General features: G+C 42.8%; 1 protein-coding gene across 1 annotated transcript in view; it reads left to right on the plus strand.

Annotated features, from left to right (window-relative positions):
• The window catches only part of PPIL2 (peptidylprolyl isomerase like 2), a 60,917-nt gene that overhangs the window by 19,819 nt on the left and 25,225 nt on the right, over positions 1-15,873 (plus strand). The window contains exons 8-11 of the mRNA XM_014943975.1: positions 1,417-1,492; positions 2,873-3,033; positions 4,571-4,646; positions 5,912-6,018. Coding sequence (XP_014799461.1) covers positions 1,417-1,492; positions 2,873-3,033; positions 4,571-4,646; positions 5,912-6,018 — 420 coding nt within the window. The remainder of the gene's footprint in view (positions 1-1,416; positions 1,493-2,872; positions 3,034-4,570; positions 4,647-5,911; positions 6,019-15,873) is intronic.

Below are 15,873 nucleotides of genomic sequence, written 5' to 3' on the forward strand. Positions count from 1 at the left end.
AAGCATGCTAAGGCAAACAAAAGTAGGCCAATTTACTCTTCGTGCTTCATCTTCCCTCCTGGTTGCTGTGTGCTGACACACAGCTCAGGGCTTTGGGCTTTTTTTTTCTGGCAGTCCATGTCTTGATGAAGGTCTGTTGGAGGGATGTAGTGGGGCAGGACATGATAGAGGGAACAGCAGAAAGCCAGGAGGTCACCATTAGGGTGCAGAATCACACAGCTTCATTTCAGTAAAACTGAAAATGCACTCTGTGGTGGAGACACACCATTTCAGGCATGAATGAAAGGCATGATTAGATCATTTAGTAAGTGATGGAGCTACCAGCTCTGCTTGTATTAATCATTACTTTTAGCAGAGATGGAATTGTCAGAACTTCTTACCAGCAGTGGTGGTCTGAGAAGCTTTGTTAAATTTCTTTGGGGTTATACTGCTCATGTCAGTGTCACAGTTCTTTACATAATATGTTGCATTATTTTTATCCTGAACTCAAAAATATTGCGTCTTATTCTGATGTTTTGGTATTTTAGATTTGAATTGTTTTCAGTAAGACAGGATTTCCAGAAGTGACTGTGTGTCCTGGGCTGATGTTTTGACCTTTCTGTGCTGCAGAGGAGCTTGAGGAGAAAACCTTGAAGTCATTGTAAGAAGAGGAATAAGGACTGTTTAATAACAGTATAATGTAACCTAGATCACCAGCAGGCATTCCTTGTCTCGCTCTCTCTAACAAAAGGTCAAAGTTATGCAGAAAGTCGCCTAGAGATAGTATAAAGACTCACAGTTAATGGACTGTGTGTTTTTGCTGTTCTCCTTGAGTGGTCACTCAATAGTTTTCATAATACCACTTTTTGTTGCTTTTTTGTTATTTTTTACTTGTAAACGTAATTCTGTAAGCACAGATTTCACTGTTAGAAAGAAAAACCAATCAAAGCAGCTCTGACTCAACGACGTGCTCTGAGGTTTGTTTGTATTTGGAATGCACTGCAGAGGTTCCCAGAGCTGGTGCGAGCGGGAGGAGATGCCTCGTGCGGCTTCGCATGGAGTGAGCTTACCCCAAACCACAGGGGGAAGGAGAGAGTCGGGGGATCACAGCTCCTCATTCTCCCTTCTCACCAGGATAGGGCAGACTCAGCTCAGTTCTGTTGGTAACTTCTGTTGGCAGAATATGTGTAATATTAGGTGTGGGACTAAATTCCAGATCCCTGTGGGGCCTATTGTGAACAGGCTCGTTGCCAATGTCGGTTGGGGTTGATGACATTATATTTGTGTCATCTTTCTGTGTTTGGAGGGTACAGAAGTTATTCACTCTCTCCCTATTTGTTTATTATGGTGGTGGTTACCCTTCAAACCAGTCTGTTGCATGGAATGGGTGCCTACCAAGCTCTCTGATGTTTGGGTTTTTTTCATTATTGTTTTCAGGATCCAACAAACCTGGACAAGTTCAATGTCTCAAACTTCTTTCATGTTAAGAACAACATAAAAGTGATTGATCCAGGTAAGGATGAATTGAAGGCAAGCTGAGAAAACAGCAACCTAAATGTGCCCAACCTAAAGGTGATGTTTTGGAATTGACGCTGTTTTCTGGTGGACATCCCTCAGTGGCTGGCGGTAGCTTTGAAAGCTTCCTGGAAACATGAATATCTTGTTGAAACTGTCGCTTTCACATCAAAAGGTGTTAACGAATTTGGAACAAAGACATGATTCTTTGAGAAATTGTTAAATGTCTCTGTTGAGTGCTGTGCAGACACGGAAAGCTTCCCATATCCTTTAAGAGTAGCAGATGAGAGACAAGGGAGAAGCGGAGGAACAAGAATTTGCCGAAAGGTCCATTAACCAGAAGCGGGACAGGGAACCCTCTGTCTCCTCGTACCCATCTGCTGGGCTTTTCATGGGCATCAGCATTGTATTGTCCATCCTGTGCTCTGGGTAACAATGGACATATTCCAAGTTATAGACTGATAGAGATTTTTCTAAAATAATCCCAAATTTATTTTAATAAGTTATTTTTTTCTTTCTAGATATCAAAACTAAGAAATTTGCTTCTTAATCCTTTAGAGATTTTTTGATAGCTAAATGCTTAGCAATACCTGCTAATACTGAATTGCTGAGGGAAAAAATTCTTTCCTTTGCCCTTGTGGTTTTCTTTAGAACTGTTTCTAATGAGGTCTAATTGCTGATTCAAAGCATGGTGTGTTTTTCTGGGTCTTATTATGCTTATATCGTTGGGGTTTTTTAAGCTACTAGTTCTGCAAGCAAGCATCTCTCATTCTATTTACTTGCTAAAAATAAGTGGGCATTATCTCAGAGATGGAATATTTAATATCCAGCAAATAGTAGGCATACCAAGACAGATAACAAGTGAAACTTGTAAAAATAAAAATAAATATCAAAATAAAAAAAAAATCAAATTCTGCAGTGCCAGCCTCCTCCCCTGGTATCACACTGGAGATCTGATGTTGGGATTTTTGCGTCACAGGCCTGGCCATTCAGTGAGGAGACAAAGGACAGACGTTTATATTGTACCCAACTGTATCTTGTCTGGATTGTTCTGTAAAAATTTTACAAGACTTGCGTGAAATTAGATAATTCCTAGTGGTTTTAAAGAAATTGTTGCTGTAGTTGATTTGAAGTTGTTTTTTTTCTTTTGTTATGCGTCATCATTCTGACATTTATTGCGCTATATTTCAAGTTACACTGTCATTAGTGTAATGCATTGCTATTTGTTACTGTTTCTGTAGGAATAAATATAGTTAATAGACCTTTTTATTTGAAAAAATATTTGGAAGATTTTTGTGTAACTAGATGTGTAACAGACTGAAGGAGAACAAATAGAATTTTGCTTTTAACTCTGAATGATTTAACTTTTCTTATCTAGATGAAGAAAAAGCAAAATTAGATCCATCATACTATTTGAAAAATACAAATACGGAGACCCGAGAGACTTTACTGGAGCTTTATAAGGAGTTCAAAGGTGATGATATTCTAGCAGCTACTATGAAGGCTCCTGAAAAGAAGAAGGTGGATAAGCTGAATGCAGTAAGTTGATTTAATTTGTAGTTTGGCACTGATTGACTTCTTCAAGAATGGTAATGGATGGTTTTCAACTCAGAGGCCCATATTGCAGTATAAACAGACACTAATCCTTATGTTTTGTGTTACACGGGAATTTGTCATAGATGAGAATATGAGAATCATACTGGGATTCCTTAGAAATACATTGCATGTGTCAGTGAGTTTCTCTTTTTAAATCATCGTAAATGAACCTAAACATTTTAGAATTGCAGCACAGCAGAAGATGGAATCTTTATGATGTGGTTATGATGTGTATGTTGGCAGAACCTTTTTTCCCAGGTTGTAATCTCTTGCTTTGAATTTGTTTATCATTGCTTCCTGCAGTTACTGGCAGAGAGAATACACCTTAAGGGCAGTGCAAGTGAATCATTTCTGTTGTGGGCAAATATAGAAATGATCCACAGCTGCTTCTCCATTTATTTCCACTGGAATGCAGGATTTTTAGTGGAATATTTTAAAAGATGTTCCTTCCAGGTGCACGTTACCATGTGTTCATGGTTGTCAAGAGAAACAGTTCATCTGCATCTAGATATCCTACATCAAAGGCTGTTTGAAATGGGCAAGACAGAGTATTCTTCTTTCCTTTAACAGTTCTGGGGTGTATGTGTCTTTGTGCTTTGATTACACTCACATGAAAACACACAGCAGTGCAGCACATGGCATTAGTGAGGAGACCTAATGGCAGGTTGGGGAGTGCGTGTGACCAAGGGGTAGGATCACGTTTGCCCCTTTTTCGGGGCATCATACTGTTATGAGAAAAACAAAAGATGTAGGGAGGAAAAAAAGAGGTGAGAGACAAGGATGAGCTGTGCAGCTGTTGAAGAGTGTCAGCTCCAGCTGTGGATGGGCATAATATAAACTTCCATGGGATGGAGTGTGACCTTACGGACAGAGCACTGCCCTGACCTGTGCTCCCCATCTCTGCATTTATCTCCGGGTTTATTAGATCTTTGTAATTAGCTACAAAATCCAGGTGTGACGTTCACATTTCCTTTCTGCAGGAGAACTGCAGAGCTGAGAATAGACACTGGGAAGCGTGGGTCAGTGCCTCTGCCCGGAGCAGGGCTGTGTGGGAGGCAGAGGGTGGTTTGATCTCCTCCACACTGTCTCTGCGCTTCCCTGGATTTTCCTTCCACTTACTCAGCAGCGTTGGAGAATGTAACAGGTGTCTTGCCAACAGTACTCCCTTCATATCCCCACCTGTGGACATACAAATAAACTCTGCTAACAGAACCTTTGCATACCAATGTATTAAACTGTAGTGGAAGCAATGAGCTCCTTTGACTTGGGCTCCTGAACTGGAGCCTCATCAGGGCTGATGTCATGGGCAACAGATGGAGAATTACCCCTGTGTCCTGCGTTTGTTTCTTTCTGTAGGAGCTAGAGCACAAAGTCTGCCTTCAGAAGGATGGCATTTGTGTGTCTGTATTGCTTATATAGTATCTTTAGTAGATAAATTCTAAGATCTAATGTCTTTTTCTCTTTTTCCCTCTGTGAACAGGCTCACTACTCCACTGGAGCAGTAAGCGCTTCCTTCACCTCCACGGCAATGGTGCCTGAAACTACCCACGAAGCAGGTACCAGAACTGCCTTCCTACAAGCTGTTTATGCACTTTCTGGCTTTAGGGCATGCTCCATAGCACCCGCACATCTATGGGGACTGAGGGAACACATTGATAATTGGTCAGTCCTGATGCCTGGGGAATGTATTCCCTGAGCAGATACAGCCATACTTCCCAGTGAGCTCATTCTGAAAATAATGGAGCAATTACAAATTAGCTTTGGCTTTGAATGGCAGTTACTTACGTTGAACTGAAATTAATGAGGTATTTTCTGTGCCCAGAAACCACAAAATGGGATATCCACTTACGTAAGTTAGGAAGAAAGTATGATCTCTCCTCAAGGAGCATACAAAATCTTTACCACTTTTTTGGCCTATCCTGGTATTGGTTAGAATGACAGAAAATTTTGTTGTGATAACTGCTTTTCAAGGTTACACAAAAATGCATTTTAATACAATAAAATTTTCCTTTCATTCTCCAGGCTAAGCACAAATGCGTAGAATTCATTTAATTTGGATATTGGTTAAATATTTGAGTGATTAGTATTCCCAGTTGAATAGAATGGTCTGGCTTTTGGCACTGGCATTCAGAAGTGTGGCACACACGTAGGCAAAGCTTGCACACACTGCTCACACTGCTTTGCCAAGTTGGTCTTTCCTCATAGATTACAGTGATTTGCAGGGGAATCTTCGAGTGTTGAAAATATCTGACTGACTAGAGATTTTGACAAAATGGGAAGTGGAAACATCCGAGACTGGTCCTTTGGTTTGACTTTCCGGTGATTTGCAGGTGAATCTTCGAGTGTTGAAAATATCCGAGACTGGTCCTTTGGTTTGACTTTCCAGTAATGTTTCCAGTAACTTTGCCTCATTTGTTTTCAGAGCTGGGTAGGTCCCCGTATGTCAGCAGTTTGTGGTTGACTGATGACTACCTGCTTGGCTTACGCCTTCGACAAGAAGCGATTCGGTTTCAGAGTAACGTTTGTGATTGGTAGACGTTACTTGAAAATTATAGTTTATAATCTTGAATGCTTCTGTGACTTAAAAATACAGATGATATTGTTGGCTCTTGAGGAGTTAGTGGTTTCCTATAATGGAAAGTGTTGCACAGAGATTAATGGGAGGTTATCGTAGATGAATTGCAGAGCACGGTCCCTGAAGAGCCAGGGCCCCGGGAGAAGAGGTCAGAGAGTAGAATCCAGCAGTTTGGTTTCTGATGATTTCTAAAGACCAATGAGCAAGCTTCCAGAGAGCTGATTATTGTCTTTTGCTTCAATACAGCTGCTATAGAAGAAGATGTTGTGAGATACAAATACGTGAAGAAGAAGGGCTATGTGCGACTTCACACTAATAAAGGAGACCTCAACCTGGAGCTGCACTGCGATATGGTACTGTGTGAGTCTGTCTTGATAACACACAGAATAGGAGCTGGCAATGGAAATGTCCAAAAAAGGGAATACTGTGTACTCATAGTAGATCCAGATAAATAACTAGTTTGCAGTTGGTTTGATGTGTTTTGAAACATACACAAAATCTCCCACGGGATGAGTCTCTCTTGATAACACACAGAATAGGAGCTGGCAATGGAAATGTCCAAAAAAGGGAATACTGTGTACTCATAGTAGATCCAGATAAATAACTAGTTTGCAGTTGGTTTGATGTGTTTTGAAACATACACAAAACCCCCTTGTAAAATGTACATATATTATACTACTACTATACAAATGTTCTCTGTGAGTTAGTCCCATACTCCCCTTGTAAAATGTACGTCTATTATACTACTATATGTACAAATGTTCTCTGTGAGTTAGTCCCATACGTTTTAGTGGATGGCTTACCATGTGTCAAGGTGAAGTTTAGAACTTCAAAGGGTCAGGATTATAGCGACCCAAACAGTGACAGGGAAGATAGAGAGAAAAAAGAAGGAAGAGCACAGACAGCAGCCTGAGGTTACACAGCAGGTCACTACAGAACTGGGAAAAGAACCCCAGTGAAGCAGAGAGCGGTCTGTCAGCCCAAGTATGTGTAGTTAAGATCCCCAGAAATGGTCAGATTTGCTTCTAAATCCTGCACTTTGCAGAACAAACCTAAAAGAAAACCTTAGAATATGGTTTTTACTTCCCACTGTCTTAGTTTTTACAGCTTGAGTCTTCAAACATCTTTCCTTTGCCGTTAAAAGGTAGACGTTCATTTTAGAAAAGAACAGACTACAGGGTTTTTTGTAGTCAATACAGCCTGATTCTGGGGGAAATCTGTGGCACTTAAAATAATAAACATGGCAGACTTAGGATAGATGGATGAGTTGTGGCGACACTGGTGTCTCCGGCGTCACTGCTCACTAGTGTGCTCATTTGTTTGTACAACCGCATCTATAAAAGGAAAAGAGTTTTTTATGTGAAAAGCCCAGTCCTTCCATTGTTTACTGAGGTTTTTATTTCAGGAGATTATAGGCCTGAAGGTAAACGCTTTAGGAAGTTGAAGGATGTGAATAGGGGTTTAAATGGTAAAAATTCTGCTTGTTGTGACCCTCACAGAATTTAAGGATGGTGGTGCTAGCTAGGGGCTGGGGTGAAACCCAGAGATGCACTGGGAGAATATATCCTTTTTAGCCTGAGAGAAGGAAAAAGGAGCAAAGAGGACAAGGCTGCCAGCTTTCCTCCTCTTCCTTTCTCTCGCGAGCAAAAGGAGCGCGATGTGTGTTAAACATCTTGGGCTGATGTATGGGAACAGTCTGGGAACCTCCACAGCAGCGTATATGCTCACAATTCTGTAGGTCCCAGTCATCCCTACAGGTGTTTTCCTTGCTCTTAAATAGTAACACTATGTAATGAGGCAAAAAGCAGAGGGTGTTAGTACAGCAATATTTGGGGAAGCAGCAGCATGAGCAGATTGCATTGAATCATTTGTTTTGCCATATGTTCTCGAAGCGGCTCCTGGCTCCTGCAGGCTGCCTGCAGCTATTCTTACCAGCGAGGGGCTTGTGGCCACCTGTGTCCCCAGTGTCCCCCAGTCCTGACACCCCCCTCTCAATTGCCCATTGTAAACTTCCTGTGTGGTATCCACCGTGTTTCCTTTGCTCCAGAGGGATCCCTGCTCAGGTTGGGAGCACTCACTGCTGTACCGGCTCGAGCACCGGCCTATGGCCATCTGTTTCTGTCATTTCTTTGTGGCCGTTAAATCTGGGGGCATTAAGCAGACCTTTGGTGCTGCAGAGGGGGAAAAGATATATATAGCTATATATTTAGAAGAAGTAGGAAAACCACTTTAAGGAGGTTTCCACAAGGTCCACTTTAGGTCATCATCCTGGGTCTATTAAATCTGTTCTTCTGGGAGGTGCTTGTTTTTCTCCCTTTACTGTATAAGGGGTTTGTGCTTCTGACTTGGGTTTCCTGAATCCCACTGAGGTTGGGCACAGAAGGTGCAGATGAGAGCAAACATGGGACAAACATGTAGCAGCTGTACAGGTCACAGACACAGGCACAGGTCAGCTACAACGCGCTATTGAGGTTGCAAAGCGAGACATAGAAAATGGGGAAATGCCCAAATCAAGCCTTTCTTACACACATTCGGTTCAGCCTGTTGTGAGTATGTGTGGTAATAGTCTTAATTAATCGTATGCTGAGTATTTTATCAGCTCTCCTGGCTTATTCAGTACACAAGCTGCACCAGTTCTGGGAACTGTTTGGATCTGTGCAGCGACATGGATTATGTGCAGGGTTTGGTTTTCCTGCAAAAGCATAGAAATTGGGTACAGCCCCTGAATGCAGTGGGGGGAACTGGACTGTATCGTAACGCTCACCCAAATTCATGTTGCACAGGCTTTTTGGTGCCTGACTTTTAGCCTTGGTGATTTTTTAATGTGGCTGGCACTGGTAGTACTCCAGCTTTTCAGTAAGAAATGGCGAAACAATTTTCAGCCCAAAACACTGCTTTGATACAGACTGAGGTCAGGAGCAGTTTGGGACCCCGGGGTTCTACACACAGTCTGTGCTACTGGGGCTCTCATTCACCCCGGTATTAGGTTGTCATTGCTGTTTGAATTCAGCCAAAGTATGTGTGATTTGGGGAATTCATACATCTACCGTCCCAAGCTGTGCAGCTGCAGGAGCAGGTATGTGGTTTATAAGCCACGTTACAGCAGCGTTTGGCTTCTCTTTCTACAGACTGAGCACTGCCTGCCTGGTTGTTGTCTTGGCCTGACCACAGGCTCCTTTTTTGACTTGCTGAGCGATATCCTGTGCCCTGGTTATTGTGGAAGCCACCCTAGCAGAGGCTGTATTTGCACAGCACTGCAAATACAGAATTGTGAAATGCTTTAGGAAGCCTGAGGATGAAGTTGCTGTATAAATATGGCAAATGAATACCTGTGTCCGGAGGTAGGACTTGCAACATTCAAATTACGTGCTAAAATAGTCTTATGGGTTAAATTTCAGTATACATTTTGGGGTGAGGTCTTTGTGCTGAAATAGAGAACAGCAAGTGACATACTTGCCATCTTAGCGTATGTCTACTCAGCCTTCAGTTGTTTTCATGCCTATGGGCTGTATTTAAGCAACACATTCTTGCAGTTGTGCTCTCGGCATCCTGTGCTTCGTCTGAATTCTAACCTGTATCTCTTTGTCTTCAGTACCCCCTTGGGGTCTTACTCCTCTCCCTCTCCCTCCACAGTTCTTCTTTCTTTCCCTGGTTTTTGTGAGCTGTCTGGCAGTGTGGATTGTTTGGAGTTTGGTCCATATGTATGCGTGGAAACTTTTGTTTGAAAATTAATCTACATATACTAGTACTTCCAGGTGCCAGTCAATGAGATTGATAGTGATGAGATTCTTCTCAGCACCAAAAACCTAATCAAGACATGTTTTGTATTGATCCGGGGGAGGAAATGAGCGCTGCAGCATGATTGAAGCCATCGCTCACTCTGTGACAGGATTGGGAGAGGGAGCGTGAAGCAGGGCTGGAGCCCAGACAGCTCCCGTGTTTGGAGGCCCTTTGTTGAGGGCGCACAAAACCTCGCTCAGGTTCCAGAAAGATGATGCGTGGTGTAAATCATCCACCTGAGAAGAGGCAGTAAAAAGACTTCAGAAGATAAGCCGGATTTTTTTTCCACCCTTTTCAATTTGTGCCTGAAATGAGCAGAGGCACACACACCACTGTCCTCTCTCCGCGTCGTGCCGGTGCCTGTTGCTCTCTGGTCCCGTTTGTTTTTCTCCCAGTATTCTCACTCGGATACAGTATGTTCCCCCTGATGGGGACTAATCAGATGGCCATTTGTTAGGGACATTTTCCAGGAAGCCAAGTTCAGCTGGGCATAAGCAGCATTTGTTGTATATACTAATTGGAAACAAATTTACAAAAATTCTATTTGGCAGAAGTAATTCTGGCGAGTACAGAAGATTTAACAACATCCAACAAGTGCTATTCTTTCAGCTCTAGTCTTGTGCATCGCCAAACAAATTATGAAAAAATAACTGATGAAAGGCAATGAATGTCACTGGATTTCATGTATTTTATTTACTGTGATTTTTCTAGTCTCTTACAGTTCTTTCAGTTGCTTTAATCAGGATGCCGGTGGGAAAAACTGTTGGGATCATGTGTGTTCTGCTGTGTTAGTGGCTGCAGTGGTGCCATTACACCTTGTGGGTGGTGGAGCAGCCTCTCGGGGCAGGGTGGAGGCTTTGCCCTCTGCACCAAGTCAAACTGAGTTGATGTGGAAGTAGAAAAGCTTGTGGTGTGATGGATGGAGTGGGGAACTCGGAGCCAGGAACCCCTGACTCCTGTGCCTTTGCTGTGGCCTTGCTGCACGATACAGCAGTGTCATTTGGTTACCAGGGGTTTTTAAACCAGTGGCAACCCATTTCTTATTTCACAATGAGCAATAAATACGGGCATAATTTTGAATTCCCAGGCAGTAACAGGTATCATAGATGCCTAATTGCTGGAGTGCATCGACACAATCACCTCGGCTGGCATCAGCAGCCCTGCACTAGAGCAGGCAGAGTAACAGACTCCTCGTTTCCACACCTGGGAAAGGCAATAAAAATTCCTGCTTTTGCCTTTAGGTTGCTTTGAGGCTTCCTTGTTCAGTGCTTGTACTTTTTTATTTTCGTTGTGCCATGGAATTATACGTATGTAAAAGCATAACACCCCAGAGGAGCCTGTCAGAAGGATGGAGGAGGGGTTGGTGTGTGTCTCTGCCGTCTCCCTCCCCTCCCTTGGGAGTTCTCCTCACACAGTGGTCGCTGTGGGGTAACGATCTGGTGGTTGAACTGGTGCCGGTAGCGGTAATTGAATGCTAATCCGTAACCGCCACGGCAGAGATTGACAATTTGCCTCTCTCTCTCAGGTTTAGTACTTCAAGGTTTAAGGGCAAGTTGGCATAACAGAGAAGAATGTGAGGTGGATTTCAAAGCTCCATCCAGCTCTCCACAAATACTTTTTGAGGTTTTAGGACCTGGCAAACTCTGCTTAATGATGATGTCTTGGCATAACTATCTGAAGAAGCCATTATTCTACAGACACTGGTGTTTTAATCTTTTGAGGCCCTCTGACCTGTTAAATATGCCTGTGATCTATAAATGTGTAATCCAGCCCCTGGTCTTTGAAATCATCTCTCCTTTTGTGTGAGGGACTGTTCTGAAGATCAGAAGCCCTTAACCTTCTTAGCCGTTTCCAGTGGGAAAGCAGGAAGTTGCTGAAAAAGTCCTTTGACCTCCTGGCATGACGAGGTTCCCCAGTCTTCCCCAGTCTCTCATTTTCTTTCTGATTTAAACGTCATTTAAACATTCTGCTCACTTTCTGTAAGCGTTGTTGTGGCACCGTCTGGCTGATGATTTGCCAGTGTCCTGCTCGCTCAGTAACATGGCTGTAGGATGAAGTACAGTGCTCTTGGCATGGTTGTAAATGGCTTATTTTGTATTTTTTTTCAGCAAAGTAGGTCACTGTAGGAAGAGCTGCAACTGGATCTGGGGAGGGAGGTGGTTGCTGTTGGATTGTGTGGCTTCTTCTGTGACATTTGGCGGTGCAGGCGTCCCGTCCCAGCTGCCTCTGCCACTTCGGGGTCCCGAGGACGAGCGGGTGTTTGGAGTTACAGCTGCTGCTCCTCATCCTCCTCCGACACCTTCCTCTGTCCCCAGGATCCTCTGGTGACAGCAGGGTGACCTTGGGGGGCTGGCAGCTTCCAGAGCTTCGCTCTCTGGCACAGAAAGGCTTACAGAAAACTCCTGTGACCCACACATCTCAGGGGGAGAGGATTGTTTTCTGTTCTACAGCTGCAATAAATAAAAGTTAGAGGAGAAGTAATGAGTGTGGCCAGGGATGGTGGCTCTGCCGCTGGGGAGCTGGGAGTTAACACTGACAGATCAGATGAGTGAGTTCGATGCCTTGTTCAGCTTGAGCTGTGCTCAGCTAAACTGATTGATTGTCCCTGTATTTGCAAAAAAGTGAAAAACAAAGCTGGAGTGTGTCATTTTTTTATTGGCATCTTGTCTAAGCTGAGCATCTTGCTCAGACTTTGAAAAAGTTTTTGGTAGAGTCGTTAATGTCAGTTCTGTGGAAGAAATGCCTTTGAAAAGTGAAATTTACCAATCTGCTGGAGTCTTGGCTAAATAGCAAGTTAAATTACAGCGGGCTTCTGTGTGATGAGAATGCAATAATCCTGCTCTTTGTTCTAAGCAAACTTCGAGGCTTTGGGGCAGGGAAACAGGCAACTTGTTCTTCCCTGTGGGATGGATGGTCTACGGGGATTGTAGATGGAGAGGGGTGGGGAGAACTGAGCTTAAACCTTACCAGTCATCTCTCTGGGGGCTCACACTTCATAAGAGTTGCTAGAATGAACAATTACAAGAGTGAAAATGCTCTATGTTAAAAAAAAAAATAGTAGTATGTAAATGGAACAAAATCCACCTTGCATTTTAAAGGAGATCTATGTTAAAAAAAATGCAGGCTTCGTTTGAAGCTTTAGGAATTTCCATCACTAGTTCATGCCTCTTAGTGGCGGGATTCTGGCATTTGTGTGATAAGATGAAGGCTGTAGAATGCAATTTTAATTTGTGAGGAACAAGCTTTTCATTATTCCAGATTATTTGTGCTCTGAAACATAGGGTGAATGAGCATGTATCAACGCTCTGTAGCTTAGTGCAACTATTACAGTTCATCCAATTTAGAGAGACAAAAAGAAATAAAAGGGAAGTGGAATTAGGACAAGGAAATTATACAGATGTGTGAATGACAGCTTCTGAATGCTTAGTGTGAAATTCCTCTTCAGGGTTCGTGCAGATCCTCGAGGGATGGGGCATTTGGGAATGATTAGCTCTTCCTTGCAGTCATGGCAACGCCTCCGGAGCTCCGAGCTCCTTCCCATCTCCCGCACCTTGGCAACAGGAGCCCCAGGTTCTTACCCAGCTGCTGGAGGCTCTTCAGCTGCCCAGCACCAATTCTGAGTTACAGTCCCCTTTGCAAAGGTGGTGACCAATTTTGACCGGTGACAAAGAAGAGCTGAGGAAGCAGATACTCACCCGGCTGGGTTGGTCTTTCCCCTCAGGTCTCGGGATGCAGCAAGAGAGATTAATTTTTGGCTGGTTTGGAGCCACCCTTGATGGCTAAAAGGCAACTAAAATTGGCTCAGTTAATACTTAAAAGGGGGAACAAGATAAAATCTGCATTTCTTCTAGAACTTTGTCTTAAGGACTCGGGGATTGTTTTTCTGTTCTGCTTTGTTTGGTTTTTTTTAATTTTATATTCCTTTCTTTAGTGTTTTCCCAGTATCCATGATTTCACAATCACCCTCTGGTCACTGCTGTGTTTCCATGCTCATAGGAGCAATCTCTTTTCAGTCCTGAAATTTGTCCAGGCCCAGTAACTAGTAGCGTGCTGGTATTTCCATGTAGTGTGTTACCTAAATGGAGACTTAAACATAATTAAAAAACCATTGGACTGTTTCCCCATTAAACATACATGTCTGAGCACCAAGCAAAGCATTTGTGCCATCTCCTGGGATAGCTATTCTTCTACATTCCTCTCTCAAACCCTTCATTAAAATTTCACCACTTGTCTTGGGTGTGAATTTTCAACAGTTGGAAGACAAGTTATCTAGCATCTTCAAAATAAATGGGGAGCCTGCTTGGAGCAGCAGGCTCATTTTGCTGTAAGTAAGGGTTGGTTTTTTTCTTACTGTTTGTCATTCACAGAGAGAATTGTCTTTAAGTTGAAGGATGTCGTACGCAGGAGACACTGCGTTCACTTTTGTGGTCCCAATTTGACTGCAGAAAAGGTGGATTTCTCAGGGCTGTCCTACCACACTCTTTGGGGAGAAAGGCTTTCTGCAATTTTTAAATTCGACTTCTTAAGACTATCCCTGCATTCTTCTCAGAAGATACCGCAGTGGATTTAAAACAATCTTTTTTTTCTGTCGGTGGCTTTCAGATCAACAGATTACCAAATTAAGGTGGCATTTTTCCCTGACTTTCTTGCATATATGTCTAAGTCATAGCAGATTAAAAAAATGTAAATCCTTTCCTGCTTAAGGTAAAAGGAACAAAGGTGGCAAAGTCAGCTGCTGCTGGTGAGGTCCGTCTGAGACAGGAGCAGCCAGGGACACGGGGGGAGCCTGGAGGGAGTGAGGAGCCTCCTGCCCTTCTGCGTTTCCAGGTGCCTTGAAATCCCTTCCTCTCTCCGAAGCAGCGTCAGGCGAGTGCTGTGGAGGGTGTTTCTGAAGCAGCAGACAGTTCCGCATTCCACAGCTGCCAGTCCTACACCTTCCACAAGATCTTACACTCAAATAACAAAGTCGGGTTTGTTTATATGTATTTCTCATCAGCCTTTGTAGCTGGGACAAAGACTTCAAAGACTGGCTGTGTTTGTGTGGTCAGTGCAGAATTTAGCTGCGTTACTCAGGACCTACACCTTCCCCACAAACCCCAAGGCTGTTCTCCTGCATTGGACAGGACGCTGCTGAAAAACATCCCTGACGTGTGCTTGGCAGCGTGAGATTTGGCAGGAACATTAACTGCTTTGAATAAATCAGATAATCTGAGCTAGATATTCTAGATCAACTGCCTGACTGAAACTGGGGTTTATTACTGATTGAATGCAAACCTTTTTATTTGTGTCTGCTAAAAAGCACCGTAAAAGGTAATGGCAACGTTGCTAAGGAACTGCTTACCTGCCAGATGTGTCAGTGTGATGCAGGAGGTGGCCATGGGAACCAATTTGGTGGCAATTATTTAAAGAAAACCTTGCAGTGAAATGGTTATTGCATATGTACTAAGTATTGCTGCAGTTGCATTTGAAAAGCTTTTTTCTGGGAAAAGATATAATAACTAGAAATCCATTTAGAGAGAAGGGTCGGCGTAGGTCCTACATAAAAAATACATTACTAGAACCAGTTTTTTTGATGTATATTTTACAAATGATGTTTTGAAAATAAATGGGAAATCTGTACTGGGTTATCAGTGCTGCGTGGATTGCGAGCGGTTTGGTATGTATTCCTGGGGGACTCAGTCTTTCGCCTGATTTCATTTTTCTTAAAAAATTAATTACAGGTTGCTGTATTCCCCCCAGAGAACTTATTAACTATGTCTCACTCTCCAAAGAGTGCTTGGTTCTCGTGAGATAAAGTGCCTTAGGCTAAAAGCTGCTGATTCCCTTTCTGATTCATAAAGAATTTTTTTCAACTTGTTTCCTCCTTAGTGACATTTTTGATGAGTGATAACTAATAGCACTGCGTTAGCATCAAGGCTGCTACGATATTGTCTTATGGAGGAAGCGTATGCTGCAGGAACAATGCTTCAGGGGTTGAATTTTACTGGAAAGGTTATGTACAAAGATTATTTCCAAGCATATATGACCAAGTCAAAGAAAAATTTTCAAATTTGCTATAAACATTGAAACTGTAGGAGAAGCTCCTATTGCTTGAAACAATTTTTATGGAATATATTTACTTAGGAGTTGCCCTCAGGATGCTACCAAAATACATGTCCTAGTGACATTCTACCATAAAACCATTACGGTACCATTACCATTTTAACCCAGTAATGAATTGTATAGGAAATGTGAGATAACAGCTGGTGTGAGATTGCATTAGAATTTGTTTATTTTTCCAGTTCTGTCCCAGCTGATAGCTGTCATCTATATCTGTGTAGAGCAATTAAGGAGGAACCATTATAAAGAATTTATAATTGCAGGTAGACTTTGTTTGGATAATTAAGAGACGTTTCAGTATCGATAAAGAGGAGCATGATTGTTTCAGA

Source organism: Calidris pugnax, unplaced genomic scaffold, assembly GCF_001431845.1.
Source record: "Calidris pugnax isolate Ruff unplaced genomic scaffold, ASM143184v1 scaffold138, whole genome shotgun sequence".
Lineage (NCBI taxonomy): Eukaryota > Metazoa > Chordata > Aves > Charadriiformes > Scolopacidae > Calidris > Calidris pugnax.